The 20996-nt window shown below is 34.8% G+C and overlaps 1 protein-coding gene across 1 annotated transcript in view; it reads right to left on the bottom strand.

Annotated features, from left to right (window-relative positions):
- UGGT2 (UDP-glucose glycoprotein glucosyltransferase 2) overlaps positions 1–20996 on the bottom strand; it is a 142075-nt gene that overhangs the window by 48225 nt on the left and 72854 nt on the right. The window contains 6 exon segments of the mRNA XM_032496763.1: positions 1564–1691; positions 6141–6272; positions 9346–9552; positions 19205–19296; positions 20579–20677; positions 20774–20897. Coding sequence (XP_032352654.1) covers positions 1564–1691; positions 6141–6272; positions 9346–9552; positions 19205–19296; positions 20579–20677; positions 20774–20897 — 782 coding nt within the window.

Below are 20996 nucleotides of genomic sequence, written 5' to 3'. Positions count from 1 at the left end.
CAAAAATATGGAGAATTAGTCAATTCAAGTCAATATCTGCTTTGTGCTGGTTATGTGTCCAAGAGTGGGGACCCATGGAGGAAGGAAAGAAGAGCAGGAAAAACAAAGTAAATGATAAAATATCAACTTTCAAAGATTTTTAAAATAGTTAAGAAGCTCATATTTCTGTGGTTTCAAATTAGTTTGAAAACTAATTAAGATCACATGAAATAAATACCTAGATTAATATAACCAAATTAAAAAATCCATGACAGAGAACATGTATATGTTCAATGATATGTTGGGACAGAAAATGCTGGTTGAACTTTAAGGAATGTTTCCTTGAAAAAAAAAAACTGTAAAACTTTAAAAAGAAAATAAAGTAGAAAATCTTTATGCACTCAGATCAAGGAAAATTCTTATACATCCTAAACACACACACACACACACTCTCTCACTTACACACACAGATCACAAACTATGAAGGAAAACCCCTGATAATATTTGGATACTAAAATAAAAAACTTCTATGTATGTGGTAAAAGTTACAATTAAAAAGTAAGCAGCCAAGCCACTAGTTGGAATATTATATTTTAGCATATATAACTGATAAAGTAAACAGAATCATAGAGAGTATGTTTACAAATCACTAAAAGAAAACCCAAACAAAAAGTATGAACAGATTATTTTACAGAAGAACAAACATGAATGAAAACAATCATATGAGAAGATACTCAACTTTCCCTGAAGTCAAGGAAGTGCAATTTAAAACAAGATGTAATTCCACATCCATCAGACAGGAAAAATTAACAGGTTGGGTAACACCAAGAACTGGTGAAGACTCGGGGAAACAAGAACTCTTACACAATTCTGGTGGGAGTGCTAATTGTTGCAACTCCTTTGAAGGACAGAATTTATCAATCTCTGGTAAAGCTGAAGGAATGCCTACCCTACAACCCAGTAACAACACTCCTCTGTGCACACACTGCACAAGGAGCCACATACGCCAGGTCCACTATAGCATTTATGTAACAGTAAAAAAAACTAAAGCCAAGTTAACTGCACTTCAGTAATGGAGTATACAAGTGAACTGCAGTATATTCATAAAATGAAATACTAAAAAGAAATTGAAATGAATAAGCTCACTCTATATACATGAACATGGATAAAGCTCCTATGGAGGTAGACTGCAAAAGGAGCCTATGTGTAATAGCATCTCTCTAAAAAAGTCAAGGCTTTAACACAACAAACACTAATAATGGACACTTACACGTGATAAAAGTATAAACACAAATATGGGAATTATGCACACAACATTTGGGAAAATGATTACCTCCTGGGGAGGGAGGAGAACAGGACTGGTGGGTAAGAAACAGTCATATCCAAGGCAAATAAAACAAAACGTTAACATCAACAGTTTGATGGTGGTGAGCAAATGGATATCTTTTATTATTATTTTTGTACATTCTGTACATGTCTTTCATTATAGCTTGTGTATGTATTTAAAACACCTTCTAAACTTAAAAAGACAAAAATCAGATGCAAAATACCAAACTCCGAAATGAATTGCTCTTACATACTTACACCTTTAAGTCGATAGATTTTGTACTTTGAGCAAAGTCTTCAATTTCCTCTCCTAAACTAGTGAGTGTTATCTTTTCCAACAAGTAAAAATCTTCTGCATAGAAATTTTCATCTAAAGGTCCTAAGAACTTAAGATAAAAGCAGTTATATTATTTTATATCTTCTATAAAATACCAATTTGGGATAAATATTTTTTATCATATAGATATTTCTTTAAGTAAAACAGATAGTGGCTATTAATCCCACCATTTACTAAATCCACTGGGGGAAAAAAAGGGAAAAGTATTTCCTCACTTTGATATTACAAACAACATTTGCATTAACACCAAAATCAGAGTGGCAAAATTAAAAAGCAGCAAGTTATTTTCATTTGAAAGTTTTACTTTGAAACACAATGTTTCCAAAAACCTAAGGCTTTTCATTCTAAAGTAAATTATGAAATCAGCTGTCTATATTTCACAAATCTTTTCGATTTTTTCCTATTCATCTGTAAAGTGTAGTCTACAGTATATAGATATGAATTAATACATAAATAAGGCATAAAAGAGCAAAAAAACCCAAGAGACAAATCCCATAATTACTTAATAATACCAACCAACCTTCATCTAACTGATGCTGACTAAACTGTTTGGAGCACAGCAAGATCGTGTAGGTCAGCTTTAAACCAGTAACTACAGAGGGGGACTTTGTAAAATTGCCATATGCCTAATTTCTCAGAATAGCTATCCCATCACAACCATCGCCAACTCTACTACCATTATCATCTTCCAAGGAAGCTAATACATGCATCATCATAGTACTACGAACATAAGCTCTGATGTAGAAGGTGAGCCTGACAGAGTCTTACGCACCAACAATTATACTTAATAAAAAACAATTAGAAAACATGTCAACCAGAATACTTTTTTCCTTGAAAAAAGACCAGAATGAAATAGCTGCAGTGGATTCTTTTACTTCCCCTTCATATGCTCTGCAGTTAATATTTTCTAAAAATTAATGAAGTGTAGTTCTTTTCTCATTTGTTCATATCAAAGGCGCTATTAGCTGGGATACTGGCATCCACCTAAACAAATATCATGTTCACTTTAAACATAAAACCTGGGTTCCTAAAAGTACAAAAAAAGGGCACTATAAAACTGTAAGTACACATATAAGCATTTCATTTCCTTAAGGCTTGCTATCACTTTTACAGTAACTTTTAAAGCACTGTCAATGTTATATTTTTTAAGACTATGAATAGGAGAGGCCTGGAAAATAGCTGAATTTTATCTACACCACTTCTAGTGACTCAAGCAGTTTTGTTAATAACTCAGAATAAGGAAATGAAATCTCAAATTATCTTTCTAAAGGATTAACAAGATTGGGTATATTTACTGATTAAATTCACTAGAGAACCTATGTAAGTTCAGTGTCAAACAGCTAGGAGAAACTTGGTTCTTGTGTCTTAGTTCTACTTACATTTGAATACAATGTTTGTGGAATAAAGTAACTTCAAATAGTATAAAATCATATAATGGCCAAGTTGGGAAATGGAACGTTAAATCTGAAAATCATGTAATTACAATAAAACCCATTTGGAGCTTAAATCTTTACAACATTTTGGAAATGTGATTTTTCAGTTACACAGAATAACAGAAATGTACTACCTCCTCTGACAGATCATTAAAATTTTAGAAAGCTCTGTTAGAGTGATCATCCATATACTGAGATAAAAATTTCTCTCTACTCATGGAAGTTTGATCAGTTGGCCTTTATACTGAATCTATACTGACTCTCAGTGAATGTAACACAAATTAAGTCTAGAAATGTACCCAATATCCCCCATGATAGCCTTCTAATATTTAAAGAGAAAACAGAAGGTAATGTTTACTGAAAATTTACTCTGGGCTGTTCCGTGTGTTTTATATGTAAAAGTAAATTTAACTGACAACTTTGTAAAACAGACCTTTTCCATTGTCCAAATGAAGAAGTCTCACAAAGGTCATATAGTTAATGGTGCAACTAGAATTCGAATCCAGATCTATCTGGCTAAAAAGAAAAGTCCTTGCCTGTTTTTTACTCTCTGCTATACCATGTCTTTCAGCAATTTGTAAATATGTAGTATAATAAAAATAAATATAATTATAGCAATAGCATTATTTAGGGTTTTGTTTGATATTAAAAATACAGATTTTTAATCTTTTGGTATGTCAGTAACAAAGTATGAGATCATCATTGCACCTCAGTTTTGATCATTTTTAAACAATTTTAGCTTTGAATACATCTCAATTCTAACAAACATTTGGACAGGTTCAGAATGGAGCCTGAGTCTAAAATGTCAGGATTATTTCAGGCGTTAAACTATCTGGCTCAGAATTACAACGATCTGCTACAGCTTCTCTGTCTTCCCCTTTCCAGCCCTCCTGAACAACCCCACCCCGCCACAGTCTTCCTTTCTTTAAAGCAATGGCAACTCCATTCTGCCAGTTACGTAGCTCTCTCACACCCCACAGCAAGTGGGCCGGCGATTCCTGTTTACCCTTCCTCCAAAATATATCCCACCACTACTTCTCCTTCCTCCCACTAGAGCCATCCTGGTCCAAGCCACCATCATCTTGCACTTAGACTGTTACCCCCTCTCCTAACTGGTGTCCTGACCCCTACAGTCTGTTCTCAATGTAACAGCCACTAATGAGCCAAATAAAACACAAGCCAGATCATGTCAGTCCCCTGCCCAGAACAATAAGCTTTGTAACTCATTCAGAGGAACCCCCTGCACGACCTGCCCCGAGCTACTTCTCTCCTGGCTGTTCTCTTCAGACCCACTGTGTCTAGAGCACTCAGCTGTGGTCTCATCTCCGGTGTTGTACTCATTGCCCACTCTACCTGGAATGTGCCTCTTCTAGATATTCAACAGGGTTTGCTCTCTCACCTCTTTTTGTTCTCTGTCCAAGTAACACCTGATCAGTAAGGCCGTTATCTGCTTTGAGCCTCTGCCCACCAAAATGTAAACTCAATGAAAACATGATTGTTCACTACTCTACTCTGAAAATCTAGAAGAATGTTTGCTTCATGGCAGATGCAAAATTATATCAAAATGTTTTGTTAATTTCAAAGAAAATAAGAAGAAAATGTAGCTCTAAGAGAAATAAGTTGAACATAACTATAATATTTCTTATTGCTAATATTGATAATAATATCTGAATTATATTAAACAACGACAAAGAAAACATAAGGTCGCTTTTCCCTAATGTATAACACCAAAGGGCAAGTACTAGCCTGACAGAGGCAAAGTAGTCATGTACTTTAAACCTGTTTTAGAAAGCCATAATTCTTCACAACTGTTATAGAGAAAAAGCAATGGCATTTTGGGGCTTTCGCATAGCTCACTATCAAAATTCAGTGGTACTTTATGTTATTGTAATAATACATGGTAACTCTTCTCATCGATTTTAAAATAGCACTGTACACCGAGGAACCTTAGTCTACCTACGGTTAGGAGCTAACACAATTAGCTCAAGAACTGTTATACTGAAGCAGAAATATTTGATTTATGGATGCTTGGGGATGTAAATCTCTCACTATTCCCCAATTCCTTTTATTTATGCATTCAGGCAAGAAATAAATAGGCATAATTTTAAGGGAATGATGATATGGGAATGAAAGATGCAGGTGAACAGAGCTCATAAAAATGTAGAAGACAAAGACAGTATTAGAGCTTTGAAGATTATTTAGGGATATATAATTTGATGGTTCAAGCAGAGATATGTCAAACACACTGCATTAGTTGATTTCTTGATATACCTAAGCACCAGATTCAATTTTTGAAAACTTAAATCATTCCTGAAAAAGAAAACCAGACTATCATACTAAAAATATTGGTAAGTAGCTATCAACTATTAATTTTGTATATATCTATTAAACCCCTCAATTAATTAGAAAAATGTTTGTAATATATTAAGAAAAAAGTGATATAAAATTATACATATATAAAAGAGCATTATAATTACATATTTAAAAAAAAAGAAATGGTTATGTAAGGTAGAAAAGAGAGTTAGAAGGTAAAACAATAAACTATTAATAAATTTTATTAGGATGGTGGGAGTAAGAGTAATTTTTCCTGTAGATTTAAAAAGATTGTATTAATAAATACTACTTTATACTTCAAAACTTACAAAAGCATTGTTAGTGAACATAATCAATAGCAATCGCAGAAAAAAGTTACAAGAAGAAAAAGATACCAAAATGTACTTTCTACACCTACTACAACAGTGGTTCTCAATTACAATGTTGTAGTGCGTACGGAAGTCTTTATTCTAATACTTGTAGTAAGACAAAATAAAAGCCATCCCCATAGGAACATCCTTGGCCGCACTCGATGCTATCGTCAATTGGGGAAGGGGTAAAGAGACAGGCCATGCGCCACGAGCTGGACATCTCAGGGGCCTTCTTACTTACGCCGAGACCTGTCTGGTGTGTCTAGCGTATAAGCATGTCCTTTGTGTGTGTTTCATCAGCTGTCTTGTGACAGAAAAATATTCGAGACCCCTGTACCACAGTGTCACTGAGAAGAGTGAGTAATTGCTTTTTCTACTTACTCTCCCATTGTTGACAACACCTATTTCTCCAGGAAGCAATTTAAGTACATCTTGACAGAACAACTGGTGAGTTTGAAAAATATTCAGTCCAATGGTATTATATTTTTTCTCAAAAGCATTCTTATCCATCCCCTAAAGCATAAGTTAAGAATGAGAAAATGAATAAGAGAATAGTAAATACATTAAATATTTTCTGAACATAGCCTACTTTAATATATTACAATAAAACTTAAAATTATATTAACTTATGATGTTAAAAAGTACCTTTTTTTTCCTGAAACTACATTTAAAAAAAGAATCTTTCTTTGCCAAGGCAATTACAATATTTGTAAACCTTGCTATAAGTAGATTTTTTTTTTCCTATCCATTCATTTTAAGAACTTTGCTATCCATTCTTTGAGAAGTTTAGGTGCATTACTGATGACTAAAACACTAGGGAATAATAATTCAAATAAAGTTTAACATTAAAGAAATGAAATATGTTTATTAAATTATGAACTCAGTACCTCTATTTTGGTGTGTTCAATTAAAAAAATAGTGTTTAAAATAGAAATACCCTGTCTCATTCCATTACACCGATCCCACAAAGCCAATTTAGTAACAGTGCATTCAAATTCTGAAATACAAAGTAATCTTTGGTCAGAGTGAAACAGTATGGATATTCACAGAAAATAAATCATGAATATGTTCTTAATTCCTTCATATTAAAACTATCTCCATCTCAGTATGTATCAAGTTTCAAATATGCATTCAAATCACCTGGGTGCCTTCTTAAAATACAGATTCCACTTCAGTAGATCCAGGGTGGGCCTTAAATCCTGAATTTCTAAGAAGTTCCTGGGTACTCCTACAATGTCAGAAATGTTCCCCTGCACTGTCCAATACTGTGGCCACAGCCACAGATAAGTACTGAGCACTTGAAATGTGGCTAGTATGACTGAGAAACTGAATTTAAAATTTAATTAAATTTTACCTTAAGTTTAAAATAGCCACATGAAGACAGTGGCTACAGCATCAGACAGCACAGCCCTAGATCTTTCTTTCCAAAAATCTCAGTCAACCCCTCTCTGACCACAAGCTGCTGACCTTCCAGCTCATTCATTCCAGTGTTACCAGGCCAACCATTACTCAACCCTTCAGTCCACTGATCCTACCACTTATTTATTGTCCATCATACTTTCCATATCATCACTTTCCTCCCAGCCATGTTATTCTCCAGAGCCCTTTACTGTAACAAAAACATTCCATGTTCAGTTCCCTTGAACACTTCCCTTCAGTCACATTCACCCGGCAAAACCTCAATTCTGGTTAAACACAACTCTGTTTACTCTGCAAACGGATCCAAACAGTGTTAAGACAGTTGGAGAAAAACGTGCAGCCAATGCTGATCTCAATGTTTTTAAGTAAAATAAATGTATTGTACAAAGAAGTTAATGGCTACCGCCAAGGAAATCTCAAAGCCAATAAGAACTTGCAGCTGCTTTATCATTCTAACATGTCCCCTGTCAGAATTAAGTCTTCATTTCTCAGCTCTAGTTTACATTATTCCATGCTGATCTTTCTAACAGCGAGGAGAGTAGAGTCAGATATTTACTGCGATGCCCACTGCACAGATGAGGAATCTGAGATACAGGTAATAGTTCCCATCTTCTCACTGAATAGATATGGGACTCTAGCCCAGAGAGAGGGAAAGTTTGCCTTGGTCACATAGCAGGTTAGGAGCCACTGCAGGACTAGAACTTCTGTCTTCCCATTCTTAAAACTGTCTTGGCTGCTGTTTAGGGCAGCTGTAGGCAAACCTTAAATTTGGTCAATTTGGGAAAGCAAAGGAGAATAATTCTCTTCTTGCCCCCAATCCCTTTCTCGCCTTTGAGTTAAGCAATAAAGCTGAAAAGATCTTTCAACAAACGAATCCCTCCTCATTATAGAATCCACAGGCACACCAGCTCTTAGGGAACCTCGAAGACAAGCTCCTTAGGAGGAAGGGCCGTTCAAACATGCCTGTCCTGATCACCTACGTGTCCAAATCTTCTCTTCATTTAGACTTCCCCACCTCAAGAAAAGACACTAGAGTTCTAGCTTTTCAAGCCAAAATCCTACAGTATTACTTCCACAGGTCACGTACAATTGATCAGCTAATCCTGTTGACCACAGCTGTAACAAATACCATGTATCCATCATCTCACCATGTCTATCACTACTACCTAGTCCAAGACACCATTATTTCTTGCCGAGATCGTTGCAATAGCACTGTAATTGTTCATCCTATTTCCACTCTTGTCTACCTACCATCAAAGCTTCGCACAGCATCCAGAGTCATCTTTTTAAGGATTATTTACCTCCCAAGATTCCTCCATGGCTTTCCATTATACTCAGAAAAATTTAAATTCCTTACCATGGCCTATAAGTGCTGGAAGTATCCGGGGCTGTGTTTCTGACCTCACTTCCTACCACTCTCCACATCACTCTGTTTTGGTCATAAGGACCTTCTGCCTGTACCTCCAACCGGGCAAGACTGTCTCCGCATCAGGCCTTTAGACCTGCTGTGCTCCTGAACCTGGCACAGTCTTCTCAGAGACTTTCCACAACTTGATTTCTCATTTCATTCAGAGCTCTGTGCAAGCATCAGCTCTTTAGAGATGCCTTCCCTTGACCACTCCACATCCCTCAAACTGTATACCTTTTTACATTTCTTTGTATTTTTCCAGTATCACTTTGTGTTTCCCATTACAATGTAAGTGCCAAAAGAAAAGGGACTCTATCCGCCTTGTCCATAAGTATTATCTCCACTGGCTGGCAGACAATCAATAAATATTTTTTGAATGGATTAATGAATCTTTCTTCCAGAGGATCAGCTTCTATCTTTAGAATTTCCCCTGCACTGGACCCCTTCAGTGAATTTCCTGAGGATTATTTACATAATCCTTTAACTCCAATTTCTTACTTAAGTACATAGCCTAACTAGAATGCCATCAACTTGAAGGATCATAAAAAGTAAACATACGAAATTTCACTTGTTAAATGCATCTAAGCAAAGTCATATCATTTAGCATTTATCTTTTCCCACTGTAAAGGAAAGTTCATTATCCCCATTTGATTATATGTATTAATTGTTTTTTTTTTTTTTGTAACATGGTATCTCCAAGCACACTGATTTCTGAAATATGTAACAGATACTTAGTATTTCAAATAAATAGCTACTTACCTCAGCAAGGAATGTTTTAATTTTAACTCCAGAGTAAATAGCTGTAGCAGTTTCTTCCTTTGTCAGTTTCCTGAGAAATTTTCTCAAAAAGCGCTTTTCCTGCGTAAGAAAAGCTGCAAGAATTCCTCTAGAAATAGCTGTGTTCTCTTCATCTATTTTTGATGTAGGATTATAAATAACTCCCAACCGACTATGAACACTTGTTTTCTGCAAAATACATTTATAGGTGAAAAAGATCAGTATATTACATGACCTTTTACAACTGCATTTTCTTCTTTCCAATTAAGTTTGGTCACTTTACCATACACCATCTTTCACTGTCAAAATCTTTCTGTTGACCGTACTAAATGGGGTATACTACGCAAAAAGCTTAAAAACAATCATTTTAGTAACTCTTAATTCTTCCCCTCTTTGCATAATAATGATTTTAAGCCTCTTTGTGTGTATGTGAAATAACACACACAAAACATGTACAAAATAAAAATGTAGGGCTCAGCTAATTAATCCATGAAACTATCACCCATGTCAAGAAATAGAGCACTGCGAGCAACTCAGACATCTTTCATACCCCTTCCCATTTACTACGTCTTCCCACTTTGCTAAAGACAACCACTATCCTATTCTGTATAGTACTAACATTCTTGCTTTTCTTTATAGTTTATCACCTATGCTTGATATTGCTAAACATTTAATCTATTTTGAACTTCATATAAATGTAATCGTATAGCGTATACTCTTTTGTGCTCTTCTTCCATTAGACATAATGATTGTTAAGACTCATTAACACTGTTTCGAGTAGCTATAGTTACTTTTTTTGTTGCTGTATAATATGAATATCATATAATATGAATATACTATTTTATAAATTCTGCTGATGCTGGACATCTGCATTTTTTTAGTTTGGTGCACTACAAACAGAATATACATATTTTTAACTTTAGAAGATGCTAAAGAGCTTTTCAAAATAGTTGGACTAATTTTCACTCCCACTAGCAACATATGAAAGTTCCATTACCCCATAGCCTCATAACCATTTTATATTGTCAGATTTTTTAATTTAAATCATTCTGGTGAATAAGTAAAGCTATCTCATCAGGTCTAATTTGCTTTTTCTCATCACTAATGATAATAAACATCCTTTAACATGTTCATTGGCCTCTCTTCCGATTTGCTTGTTCAATTTTTTCTACTATTTCACTGGAGATTATTACCTTTTACTTACTGACTTATAAGGGTTTGATTTCTAAGACTTGAGTGCTTTTTGGGTTATATGTATGCAGATAACTTCTGCTGTTCTGTGGCTTACCCTTTTATTCTCTTGATGCTGTGTTCTGACAAAAAAAATTGTCCTTAATTTCAATGTAGCTAAATTTACTAGTGTTTTTCTTCATGGCTACTGAGTTTTGTCTTAGAAATCTTCCCCTTCTTCGAAGTCATAAAGATAACCCTTGTTATCTTAGAGAAGCTTTATTATTTTACTTTTTATGTTTAGATACATATTCATCTGGAACTGATTTCTGAGTATGATGTAAAAAGGAGAAAGTTTAAAAGATGACCCTTTTGCCCTTTAAGGCCAACTCTATTATAAATCACGTGTAGTGTATGCATGGGTCTGCTTCCGGATTCCCTATTCTTTTCCCATTGCTCTACTTTTCTATCCTTGTGCTAATACTAAGTTGCTTTTTTTTTTTTTTTTAACATTTTTTTTAACATTTTTTTATTGATTTATAATCATTTTACAATGTGTCAAATTCCAGTGTTCAGCACAATTTTTCAGTCATTCATGGACATATACACACTCATTGTCATTTTTCTCTGTGAGTTATCATAACATTTTGTGTATATTTCCCTGTGCTATACAGTGTAATCTTGTTTATCTCTTTACAATTTTGAAATCCCAGTCTATCCCTTCCCACCCTCCACCCCCCTGGCAACCACAAGTCTGTATTCTCTGTCTATGAGTCTATTTCTGTCCTGTATTTACGCTTTGTTTTTGTTTGTTTGTTTGTTTTTGTTTTTGTTTTTTAGATTCCACATATCATATGGTATTTTTCTTTCTCTTTCTGGCTTACTTCACTTAGAATGACATTCTCCAAGAGCATCCGTGTTGCTGCAAATGGCATTATGTTGTTGGCTTTTATGGCTGAGTAGTATTCCATTGTATAAATATACCACTTCTTCTTTATCCAGTCACCTGTTGATGGACATTTAGGCTCTTTCCATGTTTTGGCTATTGTAAATAGTGCTGCTATGAACATTGGGGTGCAGGTGTCATCCTGAAGTAGGGTTCCTTCTGGATACAAGCCCAGGAGTGGGATTCCTGGGTCATATGGTAAGTCTATTCCTAGTCTTTTGAGGAATCTCCACACTGTTTTCCATAGTGGCTGCACCAAACTGCATTCCCACCAGCAGTGTAGGAGGGTTCCCCTTTCTCCACAGCCTCTCCAGCATTTGTCATTTGTGGATTTTTGAATGACGGCCATTCTCACTGGTGTGAGGTGATACCTCATTGTAGTTTTGATTTGCATTTCTCTGATAATTAGTGATATTGAGCATTTTTTCATGTGCCTTTTGATCATTTGTATGTCTTCCTTGGAGAATTGCTTGTTTAGGTCTTCTGCCCATTTTTGGATTGGGTTGTTTATTTTTTTCTTATTGAGTTGTATAAGCTGCTTATATATTCTGGAGATCAAGCCTTTGTCGGTTTCATTTGCAAAAATTTTCTCCCATTCCGTAGGTTTTCTTCTTGTTTTACTTCTGGTTTCCTTTGCTGTGCAGAAGCTTGTAAGTTTCATCAGGTCCCATTTGTTTATTCTTGCTTTTATTTCTTCTAGGAGAAAATTTTTGAAATGTATGTCAGATAATGTTTTGCCTATGTTTTCCTCTAGGAGGTTTATTGTATCTTGTCTTACGTTTAAGTCTTTGATCCATTTTGAGTTGATTTTTGTATATGGTGTAAGGGAGTGTTCTAGCTTCATTGTTTTACATGCTGCTGTCCAGTTTTCCCAACACCATTTGCTGAAGAGACTGTCTTTATTCCATTGTATATGCTTGCCTCCTTTGTCAAAGATGAGTTGACCAAAAGTTTGTGGGTTCATTTCCGGGCTCTCTATTCTGTTCCATTGGTCTATATGCCTGTTTTGGTACCAATACTAAGTTGCCTTCTGTTACGTAGCTTCATGAAAGACCTTGATATTCAGCAGAGCAATTACCCTACCCTCCTCTTCTTTACGAGTAATTCAGTTATTCTTGGTCCTTTGAATCTCTACATAAACTGGAGAAATCAGCTCAACAATTTCCACAAAAAATGCTCAGATTCATATTGGAATTGCACTGAAGATTTACATCAATTTGGGGAGAACTTTATAATACTGAGTCTTTCAATTCAAGATTACGGTCTATCTCTCTATTCATATAGGACTTCTGAATTTTCTCTCAATATTTTATTGTATAAAAGTCTTAAACATATTAAGTTACATTTTTTCCTAGTAGTTGATATTTTTGATACTGTAAATGATATTTTTATTTAAAATGCATTTTTTGTTTGTTGCAATTCTTAGAATTAATTCTGGTATATTTACCTGTTATGCAGCAACCTGGTTAAACTAAAAAACTAATTCTAATAATTTTTATGTGGACTTACATGTATTTTTCTGTATAAAAATTTTGGAAAAATGACAATTTAAAATTTCTCCTTTTCGATTTTTATGTTGTTTATTCCTTTATTCACTTGTTTGGGATTTTTGCATCTGTTTGTGAGTAAGATTGACCTAGAGTTTTCAATTCTTACATAACACTGTTTTAGGCATTTGGTTCTGAAGTAATGCTGATCCTGTAAAATGAGTTAGGCTGTACTGCTTATTTTTCTAGTCTCCAGAAAAAAATTTGTGTTAGATTGATGTTTGGTACAATTTACTTGTATATCATATGGGTCTGGAGTTTTCTCTTTTGAATGTTTTAAATTTAAATTTAAATTCCTTTAAAAAAATATATATATATTATTGAAGTATATAGTCAGTTTACAATGTATCAATTTCTGGTGTAGATTTAATTCCTTTAATAACTAAAAACATCTTCTTTCTACCTCTTTCATGGCCACAGGATCTTGAGTAACACCCCCCCTTTCCATCAGAGCCGTGATTGGGTCTCCTTCTCCATTTTTCTTGACCAGTTTTACCAGGTGTTTTACCAATTCTATTAGCCTTTTCAAAGAGCCAACTTTTGGCTTTGTGGACCTTAACAACTGTATGCTTGTCTTCTACTTCATTACTTTTTGTTCTAATCTTTATCTTTTCCTTTACTTTCTTTGATAGAAGTTGATATTGTTTTTAAATTTTGACTTGTGCTTGGATGATTGATTTTTCAGCCCCCTTTTCAGATTATATATGTAACACACATTTTAGTTGTATCTGTCAAGTTTTAATGCCATTCAAATTTTCATTTCAAAAATATTTTCAAATGTGCATTTTTGTACCAACAGGTTACACAGAAACATTTCTTAATTTCCAAATATACAGAGATGTTCTAGTTTTCTTTTGTTCACTGATCTCTAACTTAATTATACTGTGGTCAGAGAATATACAGTTGACCTTCCAGGTTCGGACAGCATGGGTCCACTTACACACAATTTTTTTCAATAGTAGATATTACAGTATTAGACAATCCGTGGTTGGTTGAATCTGCATGCAGAACCTTGAATATGGAAGAATAGTGTATACAGAGGGCCAACTTTAAGTTATATATGGATTTTTGACTGCTTGGAGGGTGGCCCTAACCTCTGCATTGTTCAAGGGTCCACTGTACATCGTATGATTCCAATCCTTGAAAATTTTACAAAATTTGCTTTATAGCCCAGCATCTATAAATGTTTTTTAAATATGTTGTTTGCAAGAACATACACTATGCAATGTGTACTTTTCTATCAATATCCACATGTTAAGTTTCACAATTTTATTATTCCAATTTCTATACATCTTCTGTGTACTTGCTTTTCTGGTTACTGAGATAGGAATGTTAAAATTTTATATTATGATTCATGGTTTTGTTTGTTTCTCATTGAAGTTTTGTCAAGTTCTGTTTCATATACTTTCAAGCCTATCCTCCAAGGTGAATTACACTGAAATGCTCTTCTACAAGAAAAAAAATTGTACAAAACACAGATTACTCTGCGGCTACTAAAATGGCCTGGAAGCAATGATACCCTTATAATGATGAACACTCTTAGTGCCCAGATCTGGCTTTTCAAGTACCACTTTCCACTAAAAGAAGTTAGAACTCTTTAGACAAATGGAAGAGTACAGATCTAGACAAGGAGAATATAAGGTGAGACAAGGGCATCTTGTCTGTCAGAAATCAAGAAAGTGCTCAGAGAAGGGGCACAGGAGTCAGTCTGAAGGTGTTCACTAGCCAAAGTGGGACAATGCAAATAAGCATCTGGAAGAATAGCATATGTAAATGACAGAAGACACTGAAAAAAATCCACGAGCCAAATGATATTTGAAAATAAATTTTAAAAAAGTATAGTGTGCCATCAACAGAGATGACTACAACACCATCTTCTTTCTCTGAAAATTATTAACTAAATGTAAAGAACAAAGAATTTCCTCTGGATTTTTAGCAAGAATTTTATTTCATGTCATCCTAAGTTGATAAGGGGAAAAGAATCTCTTATTTCAGAAGAATGCCAGCTAATTAATGAAGAATAATCTCTCTTTTGCAACTGAAAATAAAATAACTGATTCAGGCAAGCATCAACAATAGATCCTAGGTAAGCACTAGGTAAAAGGTTGTGGGTGACAGGATATTCACACAGCATCAAAATATTCCTTGGCAGATTAAATTTTAATTAATAATTAGATTAAATTTTAATTTAATAATTAGATTAAATAGTTCCTATTTGAAAAAGGAACAAACACATTTACAAAGTAGAGATTTGGCTATCACCACATTATTCTTTAAATGTATAGTGAGACAACCTGACAGTTATGTGCTTCAACAACAAGGTCACAAGAAGAGGCTCAATACATGCATATGAATACAGCATCACCCATGAAACCTTCTTGCCAGAACATATGCAAGTTGAAACGAATTAAGTTGTAGATGTAACTTCTAGTATAGAGGATATATAAGGGCCAGAAGAACAAGTTAAAAGGAAATAATCAGTGAAATTCAGAATGTGGGATTTTTCTACAAATTTAGTAGCTTTTATCTTTTTAAAAAGTCAATGAAAAAAATGTGGATGGGACTATTCTACCACAAAAACAGCTACTGAAATGTAAAATAAAATGCACTGTGGGAAACTTGTTTGGTCCTTGGTCTGAAAAAAGAAAAGATATCCTTGTGGGAACAACTGCGAAAAATTTATTACAACTTAGTACTAACAATGTGATAATGGTATTAAAGTTGTGCAGAAGGATATCTTTACCTTGGGAAACGTAAGCTGAAGTATTAAGGGAGGATATATGTTGATTTCTACAAGTTACTTTTAAATAATATAGACCATTCCTGCCTCTACCCTCTAATAGATAATTATATAAAACAAATATGGCAAGATGCGAACAATTATGGAGTCTAGGTATTAGGTATGTAAGTACTCTTTATATTAGTCTTTTGAATTTTGTGTAGCAATGAATAGTAAACATGGCCTCCAAAAAACAGACCCAGGGAGCCACAGGGGGAGGCTCAAGTAAGACACAGGCAGAAATTAAAAACAAGCTGGCTAAAATGAAATAAAAATCACAGAGATTCAAAATATGATAATGGAAAGAATAAAAACAAGAACTGATGTAACAGAAATTTCAATTAATGAACTGGATCAGGAATCAGCAAGTTCACAGACTGGGGGTGCAATCCCACCTGGGGCCTGTTTCCACACAGTCCTCCAGGGAGCAAATGTTACATAAAATGGCAGAGAAGCCAGAAGTTTAACAGAGAGAATTAGAGAAAGAGACAAGAAGAGCTGTTCTGGGATCACACGTATCCCTGAGTGCGACTGCAATATGCTACACTGGCCCCACGCAGGACAATCAGAATGAGGCATGGGGCAGACTTGAAAGCATTCCCCGAATAAACTCTGCTGAATAAAAAGCTACTGTGACACAGAGGTGACTCCTGGGAAGTCAGGCTTAAAAAAAAAAAATTAAACTCAACCCAGGCAGTGTGGAAGACTGTGCACATACCAAAGGTTGAACCTCCTCAGGAGAAATTAAAAAGAGAAATTCCAAGATACTATTCCATGGGTGAATGTGGGGAAAATCAGAAAACCACTGAACTATGACAGTCATCTCTGAGTCAAATGCACCTGCAACATTGAAGGGTGGAAATCTGTCTAATGGACTTAAGCACAACCTTTGACCAATGAGTGGCTTTTGCTGACCCAGAGGCAGTTCCTAGGAAACCAAGATAAAAAATAAAAACAGGGGGAAGAATCTGAGCAGGAACATCAGAGATATACAATGAGAGGGAAACAGACTTTATAGAATTAGTCACATCACTAAACAAATAAATGATCAAACAAACAACAAGAAGTAGCCCTGGGGGTTAGGGGAGGGGAGTTGTCAGTATCCAAATGTGCTACAGTGTATTATCTAGAATGCTTGGTTTTCAATAAAAAAGAATTATGAGACATGAAACAGAGCAGGAGAGTGTGATTCATACAAGGGGAAAAAAGGGAGGGATTAGAAACTGTCTTTGAAGGGCCTTAGATGCTGGACTTAATACATATAAAGATGTTCAAAGAACTAAAGGAAACTGTGCCTAAAGGAAGGCATGATAATAATATTATATATGCAATAGTAATAGAAATAGAAATTATAAAAAAAGAACCAAATGGAAATTCTGGAGTTGAAAAGTATAACACCTGAAACGAAAAATTCACCAGAAGGGTTCAACAGATTTGAGTTGGCAGAAGAAGAATCAGCAAATTTAAAGATAAATAGAGAGGTTATACAATCTGAAAAACAGAATGTAAAAAGAATGAACAAAAATGAACAGGTGCTCAGAGAAGTGTGGGACACCATTAAACATACCAACATATGCATAAAAGGAGAGCCAATAAACATTGTAACTACTGGGGAAATGCAGCTTGTGAGCCTCTCAAAGAACATGCTCCCAGAAAGTCTTGAGAAGAAAGAGAAGGCAGAAGTGACTGCGGCTCCATGGATCCCAAATACCCTTTTTGAAATGAGTTGGTCTGCAGAGCACTGAGAAAAGCGAGAATATGTTCTGAGATTGTCTAATATATATGAAAATTTTCCTGGAAGACGTTATCATGTTTCATTTAAAATGTATTATTTTTAATGTGGTAGTGAGCCCTCAAGATAGCCCCCAGTGATTCCCACTGCTTGGTACTCAAGCCTTTTTGTATAGTTCCTCTTCATACTGAACAGAAGTCATCTGTGGACAACAGAATATTGTAAAAGTAGTGTGTGACTTCTGAGGCTAGACCATAAAAAACATTGTGGCTTCTGTCTCTATCTCTTTATCACTCATTCTGGGGAAAGCCAGATGCATGCTGTGAGGACACTTCAGCAACATTAGAGAGAGGTCTATGTGGCAATGGAATGAAGCATTCTGTTAACGTTCAGGGAAAAACTGAGGCCTCCTGCCAACAGCTATGCAAGTGAGCCCTCCTGGAAGCTGATCCTCCAGCTCCAGTCAAGCCTCCAGATGACTGCAGCCAAAGTCCTGACTGCATCCTCGTGAGACATTCCAAGCCACAACCACTCAGCAAAGTCACTGCTGAATCCTAAAATCCCAGAAACTGTGAGAAAATAAAGGTTCACTGTTTTAAGTCACTACATTAGGGAGTAATTTGTTCTTTAGCAATAAATTTACACTTAACATTTTGTAAGAAATTCTTGTCTATGTTTCTTAGGTGTTTTTATCTAGGTAGACTTATATGTTCCCTTAGAAATATTACAAGGTTATAAAAGAGTACTTTTAAATAAATATATAAAAGTATCCAACTAAAGTATATTTGTAATTATCTAATAACAAGAAAATCAAAGTTGATTTAAGGCTTAAAATACTCTTCAGTAAGAAATAATTATTTAATTTTTCTTAAATGATCAGAGAAAGTGCTGCCTAATGTGATGAAAAATTGCTAGTACGAACTATTGTTAGCAAAAAGTAGATTTGGGGTCATTGAGATTAGTGGTAGGATTCAGAACAATTCTCTTTGTTTTAATGGCCTGTTTATAACCACTAATCTTAGTCAGTTCAGGCTGTCATTACAAAATACCATAGACTGAGTAGCTCATAAACAACAGAAACTTATTTCTCCCAGGTCTGGGGGCTGGTAGTCCAAGGTCAGGGTGCCTGCATGGTCAGGGTCTGGTGAGGACCCTCTTCTGGGCTGCAGACTTGATTTCTCCTTGTACCCTCATCCGACAGAAAGAGAGTGGCTCTCTGATCTCTTCTTGTAAGAGCACTAGTCCCATTTAGGAGGACTCTACCCTTATATCTAATTACCTCCTAACGGCCTCACCTCCAAATACCCCACATTGAGGATTAGATTTGAACATATAACGTTTTTGGAGGGGGGGACACAAGCATTCAGCACACACACACTTTTAGACAGGTATGTGTGTGTCCAGCAGCAAGGGCTAGCGGACCACATGCAGGCCACGAGTCACAGAGGACAGGTAGGTCTTTCTTTTCCTGGGCAAAGCTACCTGTTTTACCTGGAGAATGAATCTGAATTCCTGTTTTAGTCTCCTTAGTACCATGTTCTAACCATGTTAAGGTGCTTAAAATGTTAACATGGAGGGAAATTAAAATTTACTGCATGTTCTTCATATTCCTTTTTCAAAATTACAACAAATTAAAATTTTTGTAGTAAGAATATTGAAATACTCACCATGTGCTTTAATGCCTTAAAAAGGAGTTTTCTACCAGATGGTTTGTCAAAATCAGCAATAATCCAGAAAGTAACCGGAGAAAGTCTATCATCTGAAAGTTTCAAATAGTTTAGTCAAACAAATTCTTTTTAACATCAAACTAAAGGCAAGGATATTTCCAGTTAACATGATACATAAAAATAATTATAATTGTTAAAATTAATCTTTCTGAAAATAAGCAAATATTGGTAAAAATCACACACACACATTTCATACATATAAAGATGTTAGACAGGTAATTCATTATAAAAGCCTTACATAAACTCAGATACCAAAGAGAGAGAACAGTCCCCAAGGAACACATCCGTGGGGTATGTCAGCCAGTACAGAAGACTGTATTATGCTTATCAAGGTTCCAGTGTTGGCAAGCAAAACTGCCTTCCAGTTACATTTGTAAAGAAAAAAGATATTTATACCTTACATACATGTAAAATTAGACATAATAAATTAGTAGATATTGAAAACAATATTTCATTAGCTTACAATTCATTTACTTCAAAAATTCTATTATTAACTTGCTCTAGTTCACATCATCTTGTGCCATCAGCGTCAATGTAATCCTTTTTTCAGAAACATCTGACTATTTGGAAGCCACAATTTTAAAGAAGAAACAATTTTAAATTCTGAAGTCACAGTTGAATGGGTTTACTTTCATCCAGCCTCAGCATACAACACCTAAAATAATACTTGTCTGGCCATCATTATAACCTATAGAAGAATTAGTCCTTTAGATCACATGACCTACTTAAAACAGTTGTAAAAATTTGCTATACCAAAGACTTACACTTGAATAGATGTGAAGTTATAGTACCATATCCAATAATATCTAACTATGCAAAAACTGGCTTTGGTTAATGTAAAAAATTATAAGAAGGATAACGTTGATTCTACTTGCAAACCTTCATAAGCTATTTAAGAGTAAGGCAGTGGCACATTCTTTTCAAAGAAAAGGTAAAAAATTCTGATGCCTTCTTACTATCAGCACTTTTACCATTACAATTAGTAAATTGAGAAGTATTTCAAAAGTTAGGTAAATTTCTCACAACTCTATTATTTCTTTACACATTTACATAAATCCAAATAAAGAAATTAGGTGTTTCTCAGTTAACAAAGTATCCTTTTAAACTGCAAGGGATTTAACCAAAGGGCATTAATTAGGAGGCATCATTTTCTAAGCACAATCGTTATATCCTGACAATGTACAAACCCTTAAATCGAAAACCAGGTCTCTAGTCAAATATCAACATTTACAAATGTGTTATGCAAGCATTTAATAAAATTACGAGTTTTTGCTACTTTAGGATAAATTCAGGAAAATAAAATATGCCTATTACCTTCTGGGGTTAAATAATGCATGTTCTCAGCAATTACAGCACTCTTATCTTGTGAATCCAAGAAGAAGAAAGTAGAAAAATCTTCAATGTCAGCAGTTACTGAAAATTTTAATATTAAATGTTAAATAATGAATTAATGAAACATTCACAATTCAGTAGTCATTTGTAGAAAAGTATATGGAAGGATTATTTTACCTGATGTAGATATTAAATTAAGGTACTGCCATTCAGTGTGCAAAATCAAAGGATTTATGCGGGGTACAGCATTATTCATAACCATAAGGAAGTCAACTGTATCTGTTTGATCATTTAATATGCCCTACAATAACAAATATTATTTAGGTAATACAGACAATTTATATGCATATGTTTTAAAATGATGCAGAGAATACATTTAAAGACTATTTAATCTACCGTA

The sequence above is a fragment of the Camelus ferus genome, chromosome 14, assembly GCF_009834535.1.
Source record: "Camelus ferus isolate YT-003-E chromosome 14, BCGSAC_Cfer_1.0, whole genome shotgun sequence".
In the NCBI taxonomy this organism is placed as follows: Eukaryota; Metazoa; Chordata; class Mammalia; order Artiodactyla; family Camelidae; genus Camelus; species Camelus ferus.
Note: the sequence above shows the minus strand (reverse complement) of the source record. Positions and strands in the feature narration are given on the sequence as shown.